The 22,986-nt window shown below is 50.3% G+C and overlaps 1 protein-coding gene across 3 annotated transcripts in view; it reads right to left on the bottom strand.

The window, feature by feature from the left end:
- Window positions 1-9,761: 9,761 nt before the first annotated feature.
- The window catches only part of LOC140399972 (pyruvate carboxylase, mitochondrial-like), a 445,397-nt gene continuing 432,172 nt past the window's right edge, over window positions 9,762-22,986 (bottom strand). For all 3 annotated transcript variants that reach the window (XM_072489467.1, XM_072489468.1, XM_072489469.1), the window contains one exon: window positions 9,762-9,869. In XM_072489467.1, coding sequence (XP_072345568.1) covers window positions 9,777-9,869 — 93 coding nt within the window. In that variant the 3' untranslated portion in view covers window positions 9,762-9,776. The remainder of the gene's footprint in view (window positions 9,870-22,986) is intronic.

The following is a 22,986-nucleotide window of genomic DNA, read 5'->3' as shown; positions in this document are numbered from 1 at the left end:
GTGTAGATTGTCCGACCAGAGGAGGGGCAATATTGGATTTAGTACTTGGTGATGAACCAGGGCAAGTGATAGATTTGTTAGTGGGGGAGCATTTTGGAGATAGTGACCACAATTCTGTGACTTTCACTTTAGTAATAGAGAGAGATAGGTGCGTGCAACAGGGCAAGGTTTACAATTGGGGGAAGGGTAAATACGATGTTGTCAGACAAGAATTGAAGTGCATAAGTTGGGAACATAGGCTGTCAGGGAAGGACACAAGTGAAATGTGGAACTTGTTCAAGGAACAGGTACTACATGTCCTTGATATGTAAGTCCCTGTCAGGCAGGGAAGAGATGTCGAGTGAGGGAACCATGGTTGACAAGAGAGGTTGAATGTCTTGTTGAGAGGAAAAAGGAGACTTATGTAAGGCTGAGGAAACAAGGTTCAGACAGGGCGTTGGAGGGATACAAGATAGCCAGGAGGGAACTGAAGAAAGGGATTAGGAGAGCTAAGAGAGGGCATGAACAATCTTTGGCGGATAGGATCAAGGAAAATCCCAAGGCCTTTTACACATATGTGAGAAATATGAGAATGACTAGAGCGAGGCTAGGTCCGATCAAGGACAGTAGCAGGAGATTGTGTATTGAGTCTGAAGAGATAGGAGAGGTCTTGAACGAGTACTTTCCTTCTGTATTTACAAATGAGAGGGGCCATATTGTTGGAGAGGACAGTGTGAAACAGACTGGTAAGCTCGAAGAAATACTTGTTAGGAAGGAAGATGTGTTGGGCACTATGAAAAACTTGAGGATAGACAAGTCCCCCGGGCTTGACGGGATATATCCAAGGATTCTATGGGAAGCAAGAGATGAAATTGCAGAGCCGTTGGCAATGATCTTTTCGTCCTCACTGTCAACAGGGCTGGTACTAGGGGATTGGAGAGTGGCGAATGTCGTGCCCCTGTTCAAAAAAGGGACTAGGGATAACCCTGGGAATTACAGGCCAGTTAGTCTTACTTCGGTGGTATGCAAAGTAATGGAAAGGGTACTGAAGGATAGGATTTCTGGGCATCTGGAAAGACACTGCTTGATTAGGGATAGTCAGCACAGATTTGTGAGGGGTATGTCTTGCCTTACAAGTCTTATTGAATTCTTTGAGCAGGTGACCAAGCATGTGGATGAAGGTAAAGCAGTGGATGTAGTGTACATGGATTTTAGTAAGGCATTTGATAAGGTTCCCCATGGTAGGCTTCTGCAGCAAGTAAGGAGGCATGGGATAGTGGGAAATTTGGCCAGTAGGATAACGAACTGGCTAACCGATAGAAGTCAGAGAGTGGTGGTGGATGGCAAATATTCAGCCTGGATCCCAGTTACCAGTGGCGTACCGCAGGGATCAGTTCTGGGTCCTCTGCTGTTTGTGATTTTCATTAATGACTTGGATGAGGGAGTTGAAGGGTGGGTCAGTAAATTGGCAGACGATACGAAGGTTGGTGGAGTTATGGATAGTGAGGAGGGCTGTTGTCGGCTGCAAAGAGACAGAGATAGGATGCAGAGCTGGGCTGAGAAGTGGCAGATGGAGTTTAACCCTGAAAAGTGTGAGGTTGTCCATTTTGGAAGGACAAATATGAATGCGGAATACAGGGTTAACGGTAGAGTTCTTGGCAATGTGGAGGAGCAGAGAGATCTTGGGGTCTATGTTCGTACATCTTTGAAAGTTGCCACTCAAGTGGATAGAGCTGTGAAGAAGGCCTATGGTGTGCTCGCGTTCATTAACAGAGGGATTGAATTTAAGAGCCGTGAGGTGATGATGCAGCTGTACAAAACTTTGGTAAGGCCACATTTGGAGTACTGTGTACAGTTCTGGTCGCCTCATTTTAGGAAGGATGTGGAAGCTTTGGAAAAGGTGCAAAGGAGATTTACCAGGACGTTGCCTGGAATGGAGAGTAGGTCTTACGAGGAAAGATTGAGGGTGCTAGGCCTTTTCTCATTAGAACGGAGAAGGATGAGGGGCGACTTGATAGAGGTTTATAAGATGATCAGGGGAATAGATAGAGTTGACAGTCAGAGACTTTTTCCCCGGGTGGAACAAACCATTGCAAGGGGGGATAAATTTAAGGTGAATGGTGGAAGATATAGGGGAGATGTCAGAGGTAGGTTCTTTACCCAGAGAGTAGTGGGGACATGGAATGCACTGCTTGTGGAAGTAGTTGAGTCGGAAACATTACGGACCTTCAAACAGCTATTGGATAGGTACATGGATTACGGTAAAATGATATAGTGTAGATTTATTTGTTCTTAAGGGCAGCACGGTAGCATTGTGGATAGCACAGTTGCTTCACAGCTCCAGGGTCCCAGGTTCGATTCCGGCTTGAGTCACTGTCTGTGCGGAGTCTGCACATCCTCCCCGTGTCTGCGTGGGTTTCCTCTGGGTGCTCCGGTTTCCTCCCACAGTCCAAAGATGTGGTTAGGTGGATTGGCCATGATAAATTGCCCTTCGTGTCCAAAATTGCCCTTAGTGTTGGGTGGAGGTGTTGACTTTGGGTAGGGTGCTCTTTCCAGGAGCCGGTGCAGACTCAATGGGCCGAATGGCCTCCTTCTGCACTGTAAATTCTATGATAATCTATGATTTATAAGGTTCTTATTTCCTCACTGCAACTTACTGTCCTGCCTATTTTTGTGTCAGAACGCACGATCGCAATAGGAAGGGTGTGATTCTACCAGAGTGCTGGGGAGATTCACCAGGATGTCGCCTGGGCTGGAGCGTGTCAGCTACGAAGAGAGGTTGGGCTTGTTTTCCCTGGAGCAGAGAAGGAGGGGGCGGATAGCGGTGTACAAATTTATGAGGGGATAGATAGGGTTTAGAATCACAGAATCCCTGTGCAGGATGAGGCCTTTTGGTCCATTGAGCCTGCACCGTCCCTCTGAAAGAGCACCCCACCTAGGCACACTCCCCCGACCCTATCTCCATAACCCCACCCAACCCGCACACCTTTGGACACTAAGGGGCAATTTAGCACAGCCAACCCACCTAACCTGCACATCTTTGGACACTAAGGGGCAATTTAGCACGGCCAATCCACCTAACCTGCACATCTTTGGACACTAGAGGACAATTTAGCACGGCCAATCCACCTAACCTGCACATCTTTGGACACTAAGGGACAATTTAGCACGGCCAATCCACCCAACCTGCACATCTTTGGTCACTAAGGGACAATTTAGCACGGCCAATCCACCTAACCTGCACATCCTTGGACACTAAGGGACAATTTAGCACGGCCAATCCACCTAACCTGCACATCTTTGGACACTAAGGGACAATTTAGCACGGCCAATCCACCTAACCTGCACATCTGTGGGAGGAAACCGGAGCACCCGGAAGAAACCAATTGTCATGAAAATGTCGCTTTCAGAAATGTTTGGCTGCTCATATTACTGCAGTGATGTATGTCAGCTTTTTACTTTTGTTTTAGGCTGTTTGTTGCAGGGTGTGTTTTAGTTTGGTTTTCAGTGTTGGAGCTGAAGCCAGACAGAGCAGGTGTACTGTTGATCTCTCTGCCATGAAAAGACTGTCTCTTGACCATTTGGTGAATTCAGAATTATAAATGAAATGAAAATCGCTTATTGTCACAAGTAGGCTTGAAATGAAGTTACTGTCAAAAGCCCCTAGTCGCCACATTCCAGCGCCTGTTCGGGGAGCCTGATACAGGAATGTTAAGAACATAAGAACTAGGAACAGGAGTAGGCCATCTGGCCCCTCGAGCCTGCTCCGCCATTCAATGAGATCATGGCTGATCTTTGTGGACTCAGCTCCACTCTCCGGCCCGTACACCATATCCCCGAATCCCTTTATTCTTTAGAAAGGCATCTATCTTTTTCTTAAAAACGTTTAAAGAAGGAGCCTCAACTGCTTCACTGGGCAAGGAATTCCAGAGATTCACAACCCTTTGGGTGAAGAGGTTCCTCCTAAACTCGGTCCTAAATCTACTTCCCCTTATTTTGAGGCTATGCCCCCTAGTTCTGCTTTCCCCGACCAGTGGAAACAACCTGCCCGCATCTATCCTATCTATTCCCTTCATAATTTTATATGTTTCAATAAGATCCCCCCGCATCCTTCTAAACTCCAACGAGTACAGTCCCAGTCTACTCAACCTCTCGTCATAATCTAATCCCCTCAACTCTGGGATCAACCTAGTGAATCTCCTCTGCACTCCCTCCAGTGACAATATGTCCTTTCTCAGGTAAGGAGACCAAAACTGAACACAATACTCCAGATGCGGCCTCACCAACACCCTATACAGCATAACCTCCCTAGTCTTGAACTCCATCCCTCTTGCAATGAAAGACAAAACTCGATTAGCCTTCTTAATCACCTGTTGCACCTGCACACCACCATTTTGAGACTCGTGCACTAGCACACCCAGGTCCCTCTGCACAGCAGCATGTTTTACCATCTTACCGTTTAAATAATAATCCATTCTGCTGTTATTCCTCCCAAAATGGATAGCCTCACACTTGGCAACATTGAATTCCATCTGCCAGACCCTAGCCCATTCACCTAACCTATCCAAATCCTTCTGCAGACTTCCGGTATCCTCTGCACTTTTTGCTTTACCACTCATCTTAGTGTCGTCTGCAAACTTTGCCACATTGCACTTGGTCCCCAACGCCAAATCATCTATGTAAATTGTGAACAACTGTGGGCCCAACACTGATCCCTGAGGGACCCCACTAGTTACAGGTTGCCAACCAGAGAAACACCCATTTATCCCCACTCTCTGCTTTCTGTTAGTTAACCAATCCTCTACCCATGCTACCACTTTACCCTCAATGCCATGCATCTTTAGTTTATGCAGCAACCTTTTGTGTGGCACCTTGTCAAAAGCTTTCTGGAAATCCAGATATACCACATCCATTGGCTCCCCGTTATCTACCGCACTGGTAATGTCCTCAAAAAATTCTACCAAATTAGTCAGACACGACCTACCCTTTGTAAACCCATGCTGCGTCTGCCCAATGGGACAATTTCCCTCCAGGTGCCCCGCTATTTCCTCCTTAATGATAGATTCCAGCATTTTCCCTACAACCAAAGTTAAGCTCACTGGCCTATAATTACCCGCTTTCTGCCGACCTCCTTTTTTAAACAGTGGTCTCACGTTTGCTACTTTCCAATCCTCTGGGGCCACCCCAGAGTCTAGTGAATTTTGATATATTATCACTAGCGCGTTTACAATTTCCCTAGCCATCTCTTTTAACAGTCTGGGATGCATTCCATCAGGGCCAGGAGACTTGTCTACCTTTAGCCCCATTAGCTTGCCCAATACTGCCTCCTTAGTGATTACAATCATCTCAAGGTCCTCACCTATCATATCTTTATTTCCATCAGTCACTGGCATGTTATTTGTGTCCTCCACTGTGAAGACTTACCCAAAAAACCTGTTCAGCTCCTCAGCCATTTCCCCGTCTCCTATTATTAAATCTCCCTTCTCATCTTCCAAAGGACCAATATTTACCGTAGCCACTCTTTTTTGTTTTATATATTTGTAGAAGCTTTTACTAGATGAGCAGAGGGATCTAGGTGTCCATGTACATAGATCCCTGAAAGTTGCCACCCAGGTTGATAGGGTGGTGAAGAAGGCCTATGGAGTGTTGGCCTTTATTGGTAGAGGGATTGAGTTCCGGAGTCAGGAGGTCATGTTGCAGCTGTACAGAACTCTGGTACGGCCGCATTTGGAGTATTGCGTACAGTTCTGGTCACCGCATTATAGGAAGGACGTGGAGGCTTTGGAGCGGGTGCAGAGGAGATTTACCAGGATGTTGCCTGGTATGGAGGGAAAATCTTATGAGGAAAGGCTGATGGACTTGAGGTTGTTTTCGTTAGAGAGAAGAAGGTTAAGAGGAGACTTAATAGAGGCATACAAAATGATCAGAGGGTTAGATAGGGTGGACAGTGAGAGCCTTCTCCCGCGGATGGAAATGGCTAGCACGAGGGGACATAGCCTTAAACTGAGGGGTAATAGATATAGGACAGAGGTCAGGGGTAGGTTCTTTACGCAAAGAGTAGTGAGGCCGTGGAATGCCCTACCTGCTACAGTAGTGAACTCGCCAACATTAAGGGCATTTAAAAGTTTATTGGATAAACATATGGGTGATAATGGCATAGTGTAGGTTAGATGGCTTTTGTTTCGGTGCAACATCGTGGGCCGAAGGGCCTGTACTGCGCTGTATTGTTCTATGTTCTATGTTCTATCTGCTTTTATGTTCTGAGCAAGTTTACTTTCATAGTCTACCTTACTCTTCTTTATAGCTTTTTTAGTAGCTTTCTGTTGCCCCCTAAATGTTCTCAGTAGTGAATGTAAACCTGATGTGCTTCTGTTAAAAGATGTTTCTTTTGTCTTCTGGATGTTGTTTGGGAAGTTATTAAGGATTACTTAGTGTTGTATTCTTTGGGGGTTGTATTTGAATTGATGGTTGCTAAGATGTTCACTGTATGTTTTAAAAAGGTTAACTTGGGTTCATAGAATAAACATTGTTTTGCTTTAAAAAATACTTTTCCATTTCTGCTGTCCCACACCTGTAGAGTGGGCCGTGTGCTCCCCACACCACAATCTATTAAAAGTTGTGGGTCAGGTGAACTTCATGATACACTTTGGGGTTCTCGAAACCCTGGCCCATAACAACACGCAGACACGGGGAGAACGTGCAGACCCCACACGGACAAGTCCTCCGAGGTGGGAATCGAACCCGGGTCCCTGGCGCTGTGAAGGTGCCACCGTGCCGGGCAGAGTGGAAGGAACCTTTCTCCTTAGTAGAGGGGTCAATAACCAATAACTAGATTTAAGGTCAGGAGCAGGAAATTTAGAGCGGGATTGAGGAAGACCTTTTCACCCAGAGTCTGGAACTCGCTGCCTGAAAGGGTGGTGGAGGCGGGAACCCTCGTGGGATTTGAGAAGCAATTCGATAATCACTTGAAACTCCTCAGCTAGACATGGTTACTGACCAAGTGTTAGAAAATGGGATGAGAATCGATCGTTGCTTGATGGCCGGCGCACACACGATGGGCCAAAAGGCCTCCATTTGTGCTCGGACACTCTTTGGCTCTTTCCAATTCATCCCAACTCTGCAATTCCCCCCCCCCCCCCCCACCCAGTATTCCAATTTATGATTTTGAAAGTTCCTGTTGAATTTGCTTCCACCGCCCTTTCGGGCAGCGCCTTCCAGGTCATACCGAGTGGCCGTGTGAAACTTTGTTCCTCATCCCCCACTCGGAGTCTTTGCCAATGACCTCTTTCCCTTGCCCTTCTGATCAATCCGAAACGCTCCATCTTTTTCAGCGCATCGACTGACTTTCCGCCTCTCACTTTCTCTGCTCCAAGGAGAACGATCCCAGCTTCCCCGGTGTCTCCACATTGACTGCTCCCTCTCTTAAGGTCCAGATATCGTTCGGTGCGTGCAGGCCGAACCATTCATCCCCCAGCCAGCCACCTGCAAAGACTATTGTCGGCAAACCCCCAGCTCCCAGATTTCCCAGGTCCCGCATTAAAATCCCGGCACTCTGCTCGCAACGCCTCGCCAAATTCCTCCCATCAAAATTCATCACTTCACATCTCTCTGCGTTCAGCTTGGTTAGCGATGCGTTTCACACACGGCGCGATGCGTTGGCAACGCTTCATCCTCATTGTGGTGTGACCTGCGTGGTCGATAACACGTGTTACTCAATCGCTGGTTGATGGTGAGGTCCTCTGAATCAGGGGTGAGCTGGCAAGGTGGATACAGAACTGGCTAGGCCATAGAAGGCAGAGAGTAGCAATGGAAGGATGCTTTTCTCATTGGAGGGCTGTGACCAGTGGTGTTCCACAGGGATCAGTGTTGGGACCTTTGCTGTTCGTAGTATATATAAATGATCTGGAGGAAAATGTAACTGGTCTGATTAGTAAGTTTGCAGACGACACAGAGGTTGGTGGAATTGCGGATAGCGATGAGGACTGTCGGAGGATACAGCAGGATTTAGATTGTTTGGAGACTTGGGCGGAGAGATGGCAGATGGAGTTTAATCCGGACAAATGTGAGATAATGCATTTTGGAAGGTCTAATGCTGGTAGGGAATATACAGTGAATGATAGAACCCTCAAGAGTATTGAAAGTCAAAGAGATCTAGGAGTACAGGTCCACAGATCACTGAAAGGGGCAACACAGGTGGAGAAGGTAGTCAAGAAGGCATATGGCATGCTTGCCTTCATTGGCCGGGGCATTGAGTATAAGAATTGGCAAGTCATGTTGCAGCTGTATATAACCGTAGTTAGGCCACACTTGGAGTATAGTGTTCAATTCTGGTCGCCACACTACCAGAAGGATGTGGAGGCTTTAGAGAGGGTGCAGAAGAGATTTACCAGAATGTTGCCTGGTATGGAGGGCATTAGCTATGAGGAGCGGTTGAATAAACTTGGTTTGTTCTCACTGGAACGAAGGAGGTTGAGGGGTGACCTGATAGAGGTCTACAAAATTATGAGGGGCATAGACAGAGTGGATAGTCAGAGGCTTTTTCCCAGGGTAGAGGGGTCAATTACTAGGGGGCATAGGTTTAAGGTGAGAGGGGCAAGGTTTAGAGGAGATGTACGAGGCAAGTTTTTTACGCAGAGGGTAGTGGGTGCCTGGAACTCGCTACCGGAGGAGGTGGTGGAAGCAGGGACGATAGTGACATTTAAGGGGCATCTTGACAAATACATGAATAGGATGGGAATATAGGGATACGGACCCAGGAAGTGGAGAAGATTTTAGTTTAGACAGGCAGCATGGTCGGCACGGGCTTGGAGGGCCGAAGGGCCTGTTCCTGTGCTGTACATTTCTTTGTTCTATGCTGAAGAAGACTCAAACTCGTCCAGTAACAACAAAGATTTATTGAGTAACTATAACAAACTAGGGATAGGGTTAACGGGATTTAACAATAATAACTAATCGTAACTCCACTAACTATCTACGTTATTCTGGTGCTACCCTGTTCACAGTACACCCACGAGAGAGAGAGACCCCATGTGGTTGCTTTTTATACCCCTGTTGGTCCAGCCCTCTAGTGATCATGTGGTGCTGCTATTTACCCACAAACCACTTGTGTGCATGCACCTACAGAGATCGCTACACTCATCACACCCGGCGCACACACCGGCTGATAATCTGGGTAGGAATTGGCTAACCGGATGTCGAAAAATAGGAGCAGGAGGCCATTCGGCCCTTCGCGCCTGCTCCGCCATTCATCACAATCAGCCAATTCAGTCTCCCGCTCTTTTATTCACCCCCCCCCCCCCACCACCACCAGCTCCATTCCCGGCAGGATTTTCAGGCCGCTCCTTCCGGAGAGCACTTCCCGTGCCTTCCGAAGTCGGCCCTTCGTGGCTGGTTCCCTGGCAGCGGGGCAGGCGGCGAGGAGATCACCGACTTTGGTGGGACGGGCACATCCCGCTGGCAGCCAATGTCTTGACGTGCCCACCGTGGGAAACCCGCAGCGAGCTGAGGGGGGGGGGGGGGGGACTCCGGCAAGAATTCCCAGCGCAACAGCTGGATCAAGATCCTGGAACTCCCTCACTAACAGCACTGTGGATGTACCTACCCCCAGGCGGGGACTGCAGCGGGTTCAAGATGGCGGCGCCCCCACCAGCTTCTCGAGGGGGCAGTCAGGGTTGGGCGGCGGACAAACGCCGGTCAATGACGCCCACATCCCGTCAATTAATTTTTTTTTAAAACGAAACAATCGATTAAAGTCGGGGAGTGAGGTTGAGAGGTTCGGGGTGGGAATTCTCAGCGGCTCAGAAGACTAGGATTGATCTGAATCGAAGCCCGGGTTGTTGGCAGGATTTGCGGATGTCGCTGAGGGACGAGACAAAACGACAAAATGTCACCTGGAAGACAGGGAAAGTACTTTGAGTTTGAAATGCAGTTTTCCTTTTCCCCCCACCCCCAACTTCGGGGCTGGGAGAAGAAGCGCTTAACACCCCCCCACCCCTCCCCTCCCCTCCGACACCGTCCAAAAATACAAAGACGTTGCTTTTTGACAAGGATGCTCCTTCACCCGGTCATGTGACAGCAGCGATCCTATTCCGCATCAATCGCCTGCAGGTCAAGCTGGGGTCAGGTCAGGTGGTCGCCGCCTCGACGTGGCAACGGGCCAGTGGGTGTGGCTCAGTTTGGGGGAAGGTGGGTGGGGTGACTGATGCTAAATCTAGACTCCTTCAGAAATTGGGGGCTTCCATTTCATCGACTCCACAGAATCCCGACAGGGCAGAAGGAGGCAATTCGGCCTATCGAGTCTTGGGGGATCTCCGAAAGATCCACCACCCCGGCCCTATAATCAGCTTAACCTTTGGACACTAAGGGGCAATTTAGCACGGCCAATCCACCTAACCTGCACATCTTTGGACACTAAGGGACAATTTAGCACGGCCAATCCACCTAACCTGCACATCTTTGGACACTAAGGGACAATTTAGCACGGCCAATCCACCTAACCTGCACATCTTTGGACACTAAGGGACAATTTAGCACGGCCAATCCACCTAACCTACACATCTTTGGACACTAAGGGGCAATTTAGCACGGCCAATCCCCCTAACCTGCACATCTTTGGACACTAAGGGACAATTTAGCACGGCCAATCCACCTAACCTACACATCTTTGGACACTAAGGGGCACTTTAGCACGGCCAGTCCACCTAACCTGCACATCTTTGGACACTAAGGGGCAGTTTAGCACGGCCAATCCACCTAACCTGCACATCTTTGGACACTAAGGGGCAATTTAGCACGGCCAATCCACCTAACCTGCACATCTTTGGACACTAAGGGGCAATTTAGCACGGCCAATCCACCTAACCTGCACATCTTTGGAGTGTGGGAGGAACCCGGAGCACCCGGAGGAAACCCACGCAGACACAGGGGGGGAGAACATGCAAACTCCACACAGTCGGTAACCCGAGGCCGGAATCGAACCCGGGACCCTGGCACTGTGAGGCAGCGGTACTGACCAGTGTGCCACCATGCCAGAGAAGGTAATAAGGAAGAAAATGCAAGAAGACGAGTTTTAATTTGGAAGGTCATTTTGAAGTTTTGCCCGGAGGCGACCAATTGCAAACAATTGACAAGTTTGGCAACACTTTAATAATACCCTCTTCCCCCACTCTCAATAATCTCTTGACAAGTGATGGATCCTGCAGCAGATGTGTGATCTCTGGCGACAAATGCAAAGTCTGTGACACCAACTGGAGTGACGAGATGTACCGTTCCCCATCAGCAGGCTGGTGTGTTATTGATGGGGGTGGTTGAATTGAGCCTTTCACAGGGTCCGTTCGCCCGCTGAGAGAAGCTGGAGAAAGGTGCTTTGGACAATCACATTTACACGATCACGAGTCTTTGCTCAGGGTTGCAACGAGCAAGCGCGATGGTGCGTTGCAATCTCCCAACGGGTAGCCAGCGTAGAGCAACGCTCATCGAGGTGAGAAATGTTCGATACGGGTTCCGGGCCGTGCATGACCAGCTCAGGAGACACGTGTGTAGTGGAATACTCCCCACTCGCCTGGAAGAGTGCAGCTCCAACAACACTCAAGAAGCTCAACGCCATCCAGGACAAAGCAGCCCCGCTTGATCGGCACCCCATCCACAAACATTCGCTCCCTCCACCACCAACGCACAGCGGCAGCCGTGTGCACCGTCTACAAGGTGCACTGCAGGGGGACGTGGTAGCACGGTGGTTAGCACTGTGGCTTCACAGCGCCAGGGTCCCAGGTTCGACTCCCAGCTTGGGTCACTGTCTGTGCGGAGTCTGCACGTTCTCCCCGTGTGTGCGTGGGTTTCCTCCGGGTGCTCCGGTTTCCTCCCACAGTCCAAAGATGTGCAGGTTAGGTGGATTGGCCGTGCTGAATCGCCCCGTCGTGCCAATAGAAAAAGGTTAGGTGGGGTTATTGGGACAGGGTGGTGGTGTGGGCTTAGTCAGGGTGCAGACTTGATGGGCTGAATGGCCTCCTTCTGCACTGTAAATTCCATGATCTAACTCACTAAGGCACCTGCGGCAACAGCTTCCAAATCCACGACCACTACCGTCTAGAACGATGAGGACAGCAGACACACCACCGGGAGGTTCCCCTCCGAGCCACACACCATCCCGACTCGGAAATATATCGGCCGTTACTTCGCTGTCGCTGGGGGAACATAGAACATAGAACGAGGCCATTCGGCCCATCGAGTCTGCACCGACCCACATTAAGCCCTCACTTCCACACTATCCCTGTAACCCAATAACCTCCCCTCACCTTTTTGGACACTAAGCGCAATTTATCACGGCCAATCCACCTAACCTGCCCGTCTTTGGACTGTGGGAGGAAACCGGAGCACCCAGAGGAAACCCACGCAGACACGGGGAAAACGTGCAGACTCCGCACAGACAGTGACCCAGCCAGGAATCGAACCCGGGACCCTGGCGCTGTGAAGCCATAGTGCTAACCACTGTGCTACCGTGCTGCCCAATGTAGACATTCGACATAATGTCACAACCGTGACAACGATCATCGATTGTCATTAAAAAAACAAACCCCATCTGGTTCACTGGTTTGGGGAAAGGGGGAAGTCTGCCGTCCTTACCCCGGTCTGGCCTACACGTGACTCCAGGTCCAAGAACCCTCTTCCACTGCCCCCTAAAATGGCCGAGCAAGCCGGGGGAAATTCGGGCAACAAATGCTGACCTTGCCCGTGACGCCCGCGGGGAATCGAACCGGGGACCCTGGCGCTGTGAAGCCACAGTGCGAGCCACTTGTGCTAACGTGCTGCCCTATCCTGGAACACCCTAACCCGAACAGCACCGTGGGTGCATCGAAACCACACGGGGACTGCAGCAAATCAAGAGGTCAGCTCACCCACCGCCTCCTCAAGGGCAATTAGGGATGGGTAATAAATGCGGCCTAACCAATGATGCCCAACACTCTGTAAAACTGAATCAAAAAATAACGAAAAAGCAATCTAAGCAGCTTTGGACAGCAGTGACATGACATGACCATACTTCAGCATTTAATCATCCGGAAACTGAAATAATCATCTTCCTTATGTGCTGATGATTATCCGAGTTGGGAAACCATTCTCCGTATTTCATCTCTTCCAAGTGGCAGAAGTGGAGCTGCAGAATTACAGAAATTAATCGAGTATTCTGAAAAATTGATTGGCGATCAAACTGCGGCATAAAAACCATCTATTCTGCATTTAATTTCCTTCATTCTCGAGGAGGACGCGGGCGTCACGGGTAAGGTCAGCATTTGTTGCCCGAATTTCCCCCGGCTTGCTCGGCCATTTTAGGGGGCGGTGGAGGAGGGTTCTTGGACCTGGAGTCACGTGTAGGCCAGACCGGGGTAAGGACGGCAGACTTCCCCCTTTCCCCAAACCAGTGAACCAGATGGTTTTTTGTTTTTAAAATGACAATCGATGATCGTTGTCACGGTTGTGACATTATGTCGAATGTCTACATTGGGCAGCACGGTAGCACAGTGGTTAGCACTGTGGCTTCACAGCGCCAGGGTCCCGGGTTCGATTCCCGGCTTGGGTCACTGTCTGTGCGGAGTCTGCACGTTCTCCCCGTGTCTGCGTGGGTTTCCTCCGGGTGCTCCGGTTTCCACCCACAGTCCAAAGACGTGCAGGTTAGGTGGGTTGGCCATGATAAATTGCCCTTCGTGACCAAAAAGATGAGGAGGGGGTTATTGGGTTAAGGGGAAAGGGTGGAAGTGAGGGCTTAACTGGGTCGGTTACAGGGTTAGGGTGGAAGTGAAGGCTTAAGTGGGTCGGTGCAGACGCGATGGGCCTCCTTCTGCACTGTATGTTCAATGTTCGGAATATAAAGGGTTAATGTAACATCATAATTGACCACTAGATGGAGCGAGATGCAGAACTATATAAAGCACTAACTCTCCGGCTTCTGGGAGAGGGCTGGAGAGAGTGCAGAGGAGAGTTATAGATAGAGTGCAGAGACTAGTGTCAGTAGATTACGAGATTATTGCCTGCTATAGGAGTAAGTGGTCGAGCTTTAATAAGCAGTGTAATAAATGTTAGCTTTGTTATTGAACTGAGCTTCTGTTGTCTTTGTGAACACTACGACATCCATCCTGATAATAAAAATAACAAAGAACACCACATGGTACCAGAACTGTATTCCTAAAAGTATAGCAGTAAGTTTAGAAAGTATTATTAGCTCCCTAATAATAAGAATCACAAAGAACACCACAATGGTGACTACCGGAAAGTAGACTCACGCCCGGCAGCTAGCTAAGGGGGACAATCCTAACTTGATCTCACCAAAGTTGTGTCTATCCCGGAATGGATTGAGACGACAAACGAATGATACTTGAAGGACTGCGGCCAGATTGAGCAGCCTTTAGAATACTGCTTCACATTCTGTTGGTTAACCGTGGGCTGCACTCTCCCACGGTCGCGTGTTTCCCGGTGGCGCACGATCCGATGACACCGGCATTCTCTCTTCCACCCGCCTCCCATTGAAGCCACTCCGCACTGCCGGGAAACCACGGGGTGCGCTGCCAGCAGCAAAAGTGAGAATCCCAACGGTCGGAGAATTTCAGCCCCCCGATCTACAACACACGAGAGGGCGGGGGACAGGGCCGTTGGGTGGAAGAGATGGTGGCTTAGTGGTAATGTCGCTGGACTATTAGTCCAGAGGCCCCCAGGCTATACTCGGGGGGGGGGGCTTGTTTTCTCAGCATTGTCCATTTTCCCAAAGTGCTTCAATGCCCCACCATGGCTGGCTGGCGGAATTTAAATTCAACTCATAAAATCTGCAGCAAAAAGAGTACTTAAACGTAGGAGTTCCTCAATTGGGATTCCGCACTGTTATGTTTCTCTCTTTATTTGGCTCTGAATATGACGGTCAATATGGTCGCCTTCCTTAATTCTAATTACGTTTTGCTCTAGAGTCGCCAGGTATCTCTCGATACCGCCGCAAGGTTCAAACCCAAAGACTCGATACACCAGTTAGTTCAAAGTCAAATGCTTATTTATTTACACACACAGTTAAATATAATCATGCACAAATACTACAGACTAAACTATCACTACTGCTAAAGCCTATACTTCACTTCGGGCGCCCACTCAGTCAGAGGAACAATGGCCGTTGTTCGGTTCTGAGGCTGCTGGGGTGGAAGTGGTAAAGGGGAACACTAAGGTCGTCCATCTGGTAGCGAGCGTTGACCTTGGGCGTACTTGCTTCTGGTGCAGCTGGTGGACGGGTCTCTCCTCGGTGAGAGCCGGGTCCAAGAGAACGGTTCTCTCTTGGGGGCTCCTTCTTATACCCAAAGGGGCTTCGCGCTCTTTTGGGCGGGCCTTGAACTTGGCCCCCAATCAATTGGGCCGTTTCTCGATCGTTCCTATCGATTTCATCCAATAAAAGGGGTGGGTGCCCTGATGGCTGGGCGTGTCCTAGGTGGCCATTGGCCTGCTTTGTTCCGATCTCCTCTGGCGCCGGGGTGTCTGCCTTAGTAGCGGTTACTCAAATGTTACTCTTTTGTTCCCGGAGATGGGCCATTAGTATGCTAATGGACCCGCAGTTTTGGTCTTGTCTGGGAGCTGCGGCTCCAATATACAGACAAGCTCTGAACCTGCTTGTTTTCCCAGCATTGTCCATTTTCCCAGCAATCTTTGCAAAGTGTCCATTTTGTAATCGGGAAGTGGCCGTCCCAGGTGGCACCAGCACCTGTCACTGTGCGGACATGACAAGCACGCCCAGATTTACAGGCCTGACACAGTGATAGAATCTTACCGCATCATGTCCATCCCATTATCCCTCCCCTCTCCTGTTCCTCACAGCCTTGTTGTTTTCTCCCTGTTCAATTCCCGGTCAAGCATTGTATTATATATGCTCCCCCCTCTCACCAATTCAGCCACCAGATCAAACTTGAGCAAAACATTTTTTCTCTCCCCTTCCCCATCTCCCACTGTGTCTTCTATGATGATTTAAGACGTCTTAGCCCCTCCGCTGATCCGCCAGGGTGTATCTTAAGCGGTGGGATGAATGTTGACCCGACGAGTGTCGGCCACGTTTCATATGGGTTTGGGGCCGCAGCTTGTTTCTCCACAAGCGGTTGATGGGAAAGGTTTAAGGATTTGCGGTTTGGCTAAGCTATTAGCAGGGGAACCTCAGCTACAGTAAAGAGAGAGAAGGGGGCGGGGGTGTTAGTCAGATAACCACTTGCTCTCGGCTGAGTGCATGGGGCGGCATGGTGGCTAGCACCGCTGCCTCACAGCGCCAGGGTCCCGGGTTCGATTCCCCGCTGGGTCACTGTCTGTGCGGAGTCTGCACGTTCTCCCCGTGTCTGCGTGGGTTTCCTCCGGGTGCTCCGGTTTCCTCCCACAGTCCAAAGATGTGCAGGTTGGATGGATTGGCTGTGGAAAATTACCTGGGCCAGGTGCTCTATTGGAGGGTGGGTGCAGACTCGATGGGCCGAATGGCCTCCTTCTGCACTGTTGGGATTCTTTGCACTCTGTGCTGGCAATGTTGTTGAGGCTCCATCATTCCGACTGAAAGCGATGGCAGGAGTGAAAGCCCGTTTCAAAGAAATTGACTCCGCCGTCGGAATAACAGAATGGGTCGCCCCAGGGCGAACCCGAGAGGGCCTCCCTCGGGGTCAGAGGTGTCCAAAGCCTGCCCGCGTTTTAGTGCAAGAACCATGATGATGGAAGACGACATTGCTGTGAAATGGGCTTTCAGGCCCTGTAGCCACCCAGCAGAACATTGTGACAAGCACTAACATAAAGTCCATTAACTGTGAAAAGCTTGAGTAAAATGAAATGACCCATGTCATGTACAATGGTGCCGATAATTCATGCGATCGTTTTGCAGTTCCCCTCAGCAACGTGAGCAAACAGCTCTGATAGGTATGGCTGAGCTGTCGAAGCCTCATCAACCTTTCCCAAGGAAATGCAGCCTTGCACAAACTCCACTGAAAGCCGCAAAGGGTTATATGTGTTATATACGTTTATATCTCTGTAGCGTGAAGTGTACTGCATTGTGAAACAGGAATCATTGGGATGTTTTCAAGCTGAAGGGGGTCCTGTCAGTGACAGATCGCCGTGCTGGCAATGCCATCGCGAAGTCCGGGCCTTATTCCAACAACAACGATCCCTCGTATTTATAGAGGGCATTCGGGGTTGGGGGCAAATAATGGGGGGGGGGGCAAAAGGTTGGCAGGTCATGAGTAACTGGTGGGCAGCAGAGTGGATAGCACTGCTGCCTCACGGCGCCGAGGTCCCGGGTTCGATCCCGGATCTGGGTCACTGTCCGTGTGGAGTTTGCACATTTTCCCCGTGTCTGCGTGGGTTTCACCCCCACAACACAAAGATGTGCAGGTTAGGTGGATTGGCCGCGCTAAATTGCCCCTTAATTAGAAAAAAAAGAATTGGAGACGCAAATTTTTTTTACAAAAATGCCAAGGAGAGCGGCTGCTGATCGCAGGGGGCCCCGAATTTCCGGAGTCCCCTCGGAGTTGGCCATGTTTCTCCGGATGTCGTCCTCGCTGTTGGGTGGGTGAGTGGGGGACCGGCGCCCACCTGAATGCCCGCTCAAGTGGGCTGCCCGCCTGGCGGGGGGGTGGCAGCAAGAGGCTGAGCACCCCCCAGCGCTCGTCACCCCCTCTGCGGCATCTGGCCAACCTTCCTGCCTCCCAGCTCGTCGACCCGGAGCTGGGAAAACCCGGCCCCCGATCCCCGTCATCCACTCCGGCGCGTCAAGCCCGGCGGATCGTTGAGCATCCTTGACCGTAATCGCTCCACTACTTGCGGCCCTGACTTCACCTGCTTTGGAGGCCAGGCTCTTAAATTCGTCCCTAAGCTCATTGCCTCTCTCTCTTCCATCAGGGTACCCCTTAAAACCTACCTCTTTAGCCAAGCTTTTGGTCCCCTGCCTGAGTATCCCCTCACGCGGCTCAGTGTCAAATATCGTTCCGGTGGGACATTTGACGACACCAGCGGGGGGCAACTGTCTTGAGTGCGGCCCCACGAGCCATTTTGTTGACCGTGACCCCACGCGCTGGGCCGCCACATTCCGCTGATCTCCCACCGTCCAGCTTTTCTTCCTCCCGGTTTGACTGAAGCGACTCGCCCGTCAATCGAGGGCCGAGTGAAGTGAGGAGCGCGCCGATCGCTCAGAACATGGACTGCGAGAGCCGTGCGCTCCCTCAGCGTCCAAAGTGTCAATATTTCTTTTGTCTTTACCATTTGAAGTTGATGACCTTTCTACTAATATACAAATGATTCAGCATTTTCCATAACCTGTTACAAAATATTCGGCGTGTATTAAATATATACAAGCTTTCCAAAGGGAGAAAATCAAATTCACCATCCGTGGGTCGGGAGAGGGCTTCCATAAAACATGGCAGCCATTCACCTGACTGTGCCGAGACCGGTTTGTGGGCAACACAAGAATAAATAAATAGCCAGTAGCCCGGGAGAAATAGATAGAGAGAGGAAAGCGAGGGAGGACCGGGGGGTGGCGGGGAGCAAGGTGAGGTAGCAAAACCCAGCAAGAAAAGAATGAGGGTGTCGTGTTGGGTGTTCCGATATACAAACGAACCAGCACGGTTGTAGATGGTACAACTCTGTTTTATTACTCTTGATAACAACATCTGTTAACTTCTGGCTGTGGTTCGTAATTTACCCGTTAACCTGTGGACCTAGCCCTAACACTATCTTATAGAGAGGCACTCAGCACATGGTCTATGTCTGAGTGGCACGTTGTGAGCTCTGTGCTCTGAGCTATCTCCTGCTGGAATGAGCGGGAACTGTGGTGTTCCCTGTTTTATAGTGCGTATGTTCTCACTGGTGATTGGCTGTGATGTTGCATGTGTGTTGATTGGTCCGTTGATCTGTCCATCAGTGTGTGTGTGATTGCACCATGATATGTTTAACTCAATATCATGACATCCCCCCTTTTTACAAGAATATGTGCCTATATGGTAATAAATATTGGTGTTTACTGAGTGCAGCTGAGTATGTGTGTGCAATATCTACATGTACATGAGGCTAAACTATTGACAGGGGGCAGCAGTGAAGAAGGGGGAAAGGGAGGGAGGGGGGGTCGGGGGGAGAGCGGAGCTGGAGGGGGGGGGGGGGGGGTGCGGTAGGGAGGAATGTACGCCGAGCCAGACGGTAAATAGAGAAACCGAAGACGACTTTGTGACTGTACAATAATGTGACTGTGCGATAAATGAAAACGAACGGCAATGAATCTAATTTTGAAAATGCCAATAAAAAGATTTTTAAAAAATATATATAATCTTATTCATGGGGGTCGCGATGAGTGAACAAACCCGATTTCAATCTCGCCCATTTGCGTGCTACATAAATGCAAGTTGTTGTTGTACGGTGCGGTCAGGTGGAACTGGGGCAACTGACTCAAAGGGCAAGGTGCTGGGATGGTCCATGTCGCCCGTGTCCCCCCGCCACTCGAGTGATTCACACCTCGGTTTACAACAGGTTGGGCCAGGCGTGAGCCGGTTCAGGGGTCACTCTGGGGGTGTGGAGATAAGTATGGCCCCCAGAGGGGAGGTCACGTGGGGGGGGGGCGAGGAACATGCCATGAAGTGTCCTGGCACAGCCCCATGGCACAGGTTGGCACCGCCAGCATGCATGGCGCTGCCGACCGTCGCCAGGGGTCGCTGCAAGGGGCAGGCCCAATTTATTGTAGGACATACAGTGCACAAGGAGGCCATTCGGCCCATCGAGTCTGCACCGACCCACTTAAGCCCTCACTTCCACCCTATCCCCGTAACCCAATAGCCCCATCCTAACCTTTTTGGTCACAAAGGGCAATTTATCATGGCCAATCCACCTAACCTGCACATCTTTGGACTGTGGGAGGAAACCGGAGCACCCGGAGGAAACCCACGCACACACGGGGAGAACGTGCAGACTCCGCACAGACAGTGACCCAGCCAGGAATCGAACCTGGGACCCTTTATTGCCGTGGGATCTTGAATATTCAGCTCAGTACATGGTAAAATTTCAGTTCAATGCCTCTGAAAATTGGAGCCTCTGACAGTGCAACAGTACCCCAGTCCTGTACTGAGGGTATCGGCAGAGATCTTTGTGCTCCAGTCTTTGGGGTGGGGCCTTCACACTCCGAGGTGAGAGTGCGATCCACTGAGTCGGGTCTGATAATGAGAATAAAAACCAGCCCGACAGTCGTGCCGAATTCAGGCTTCGCTCGGGGCCTCTTGGGGAGGCCCCGCTCCTGGGATACTGTGCGCAGTTTGCTCTGCTTGCAAAACGGAGGACATCATCCCCCCTGAAGGGGCTGCAATGAAGGGTCGCCAGACTGATTCCTGGAATCAGAGGTACATCCTGTGGGGAGAGATTTAGCAGAACGGACCCCTATATTTGAAAGAACGAGAGGCTGTGTCGTCAAAGCTTGCCAATGTGATTCCGTGCTTGGGCAGCACTGGCTGAACAATCCTGAGTGTGTGAGTAACCACACGAACAACCGATTTAAGTTGTGCCCCGTAAAGTGGCTCATTTGCGCTTACTAGAATCCGCGCACATTCATAGGCAGGGACTCGTTATCTGCAAACAAAAGCAACGTGTTCAAGCCTTGCGCCTTTTGCTTTTGCTCTATCCAGAAGCCTGGGGGGGGGGGGGGGGTGGGGGGGTGCTCTATCGTTCCTTGTTGCTTTCTCCATAGCAACGCCGCAGCCAATCAGTGTTGGCTTACCAACCAATCGGCGCCCGGTTCCCCCGCAGCGGAAACTGTTGCGGCCTTTTGAAATTTGGTATTCAGCCGTCCTGATGAGTGCGAGTGGAGAAGCTTCGGCAACCTGTCTCTTTTCGGGAACAGTCCAGTTCTGCGCGACCGAGCCACCGTTTATATCAATGTCTTCGATGCCTTGACAGGGTAGATGCTGAGAGGGTGTGTCCCACCCCGTCCTGGGTTAGATGCAGAAGGATGTTGGTCAGAGGCCCAGAATAAGGGGTAATTTCGGGCCGCTTTGAAAAAGAGGTTTGCAAATCTTTGCGATTCTCTGCCCCGGGGGGCCGGCGGTCCCTCAGTCGTTGACCACACAGAAGGCCGAGGTCGGGGGGGGTGGGAAATGGAGTCGACATAAGAAGTTCATTCGTGATCCTATCGAACAGCAGAGCAGGCTCGTGGGGGGGGGGGGCGACATGGCCTTGACCTAAATGTTTAATGGAAGCAAAATACTGTACACACCCCTGTCAGCATCAACGGGGCCGAGGTGGAGATGGTTAGCAGCTTCAAATTCCTAGGGGTGCATACCACCAAAAATCTGTCCTGGTCCACCCACGTCGACGCTACCACCAAGAAAGCACAACAGCGCCTATACTTCCTCAGGAAACTCAGGAAATTCGGCATGTCCACATTATCCCTTACCAACTTTTACAGATGCACCATAGAAAGCATCCTATCGGGCTGCATCACAGCCTGGTATGGCAACTGCTCGGCCCAGGACCGCAAGAAACTTCAGAGAGTCGTGAACACCGCCCAGTCCATCACACGAACCTGCCTCCCATCCATTGACTCCATCTACACCTCCCGCTGCCTGGGGAAAGCGGGCAGCATAATCAAAGTTCCCTCCCACCCGGCTTACTCACTCTTCCAACTTCTTCCATCGGGCAGGAGATACAGAAGTCTGAGAACACGCATGAACAGATTCAAAAACAGCTTCTTCCCCGCTGTTACCAGACTCCTAAACGACACTCTTATGGACTGGCCAGATTAACACTACACCCTGTATGCTTCATCCGATGCCGGTGTTATGTAGTTACTTTGTGTACCTTGTGTTGCCCTATTATGTATTTTCTTTTATTTTCCTTTTCTTCCATCTAACTTACACTATACCATTATGGATGATAATGGTATAGTGTAGGTTAGATGGCTTTTGTTTTGGTGCAACATCGTGGGCCGAAGGGCCTGTACTGCGCTGTATTGTTCTATGTTCTATGTGGTTGCAGTCGAGATGGGCTGAGGGGTGGTGGGGTTCGATTGGGGCATGGGAACCTGGATTGTAGTTTTAGGGTAAGGGAGAATGAGAGTATAGAGGTCAGGAGCACAGATTTGACATCGCAGGAGGGGGCCAGTGTTCAGGTAGGTGGTTTGAAGTGTGTCTACTTCAATGCCAGGAGTATACGAAATAAGGTAGGGGAATTGGCAGCATGGGTTGGTACCTGGGACTTCGATGTTGTGGCCATTTTGGAGACATGGATAGAGCAGGGACAGGAATGGATGTTGCCGGTTCCGGGGTTTAGGTGTTTTTGTAAGCTCAGAGAAGGAGGCAAAAGAGGGGGAGGTGTGGCGCTGCTAGTCAAGAGCAGTATTACGGTGGCGGAGAGGATGCTAGATGGGGACTCATCTTCCGAGGTAGTATGGGCTGAGGTTAGAAACAGGAAAGGAGAGGTCACCCTGTTGGGAGTTTTCTATAGGCCTCCAAATAGTTCGAGGGATGTAGAGGAAAGGATGGCGAGGATGATCCTGGATAAGAACGAAAGTAACAGGGTAGTTATTATGGGAGACTTTAACTATCCAAATATTGACTGGAAAAGATATAGTTCGAGTACATTAGATGGGTCGTTTTTTGTACAGTGTGTGCAGGAGGGTTTCCTGAAACAATATGTTGACAGGCCAACAAGAGGCGAGGCCACGTTGGATTTGGTTTTGGGTAATGAACCTGGCCAGGTGTTGGATTTGGAGGTAGGAGAGCACTTTGGGGACAGTGACCACAATTCGGTGACGTTTACGTTAGTGATGGAAAGGGATAAGTATACACCGCAGGGCAAGAGTTATAGCTGGGGGAAGGGCAATTATGATGCCATTAAACGTGGCTTGGGGGGGATAGGTTGGAGAAGTAGGCTGCAAGTGTTGGGCACACTGGATAAGTGGAGCTTGTTCAAGGATCAGCTACTGCGTGTTCTTGATAAGTACGTACCGGTCAGGCAGGGAGGAAGGCGTAGAGCGAGGGAACCGTGGTTTAC

The sequence above is a fragment of the Scyliorhinus torazame genome, chromosome 24 (assembly GCF_047496885.1).
Source record: "Scyliorhinus torazame isolate Kashiwa2021f chromosome 24, sScyTor2.1, whole genome shotgun sequence".
NCBI lineage: Eukaryota > Metazoa > Chordata > Chondrichthyes > Carcharhiniformes > Scyliorhinidae > Scyliorhinus > Scyliorhinus torazame.
Note: the sequence above shows the minus strand (reverse complement) of the source record. Positions and strands in the feature narration are given on the sequence as shown.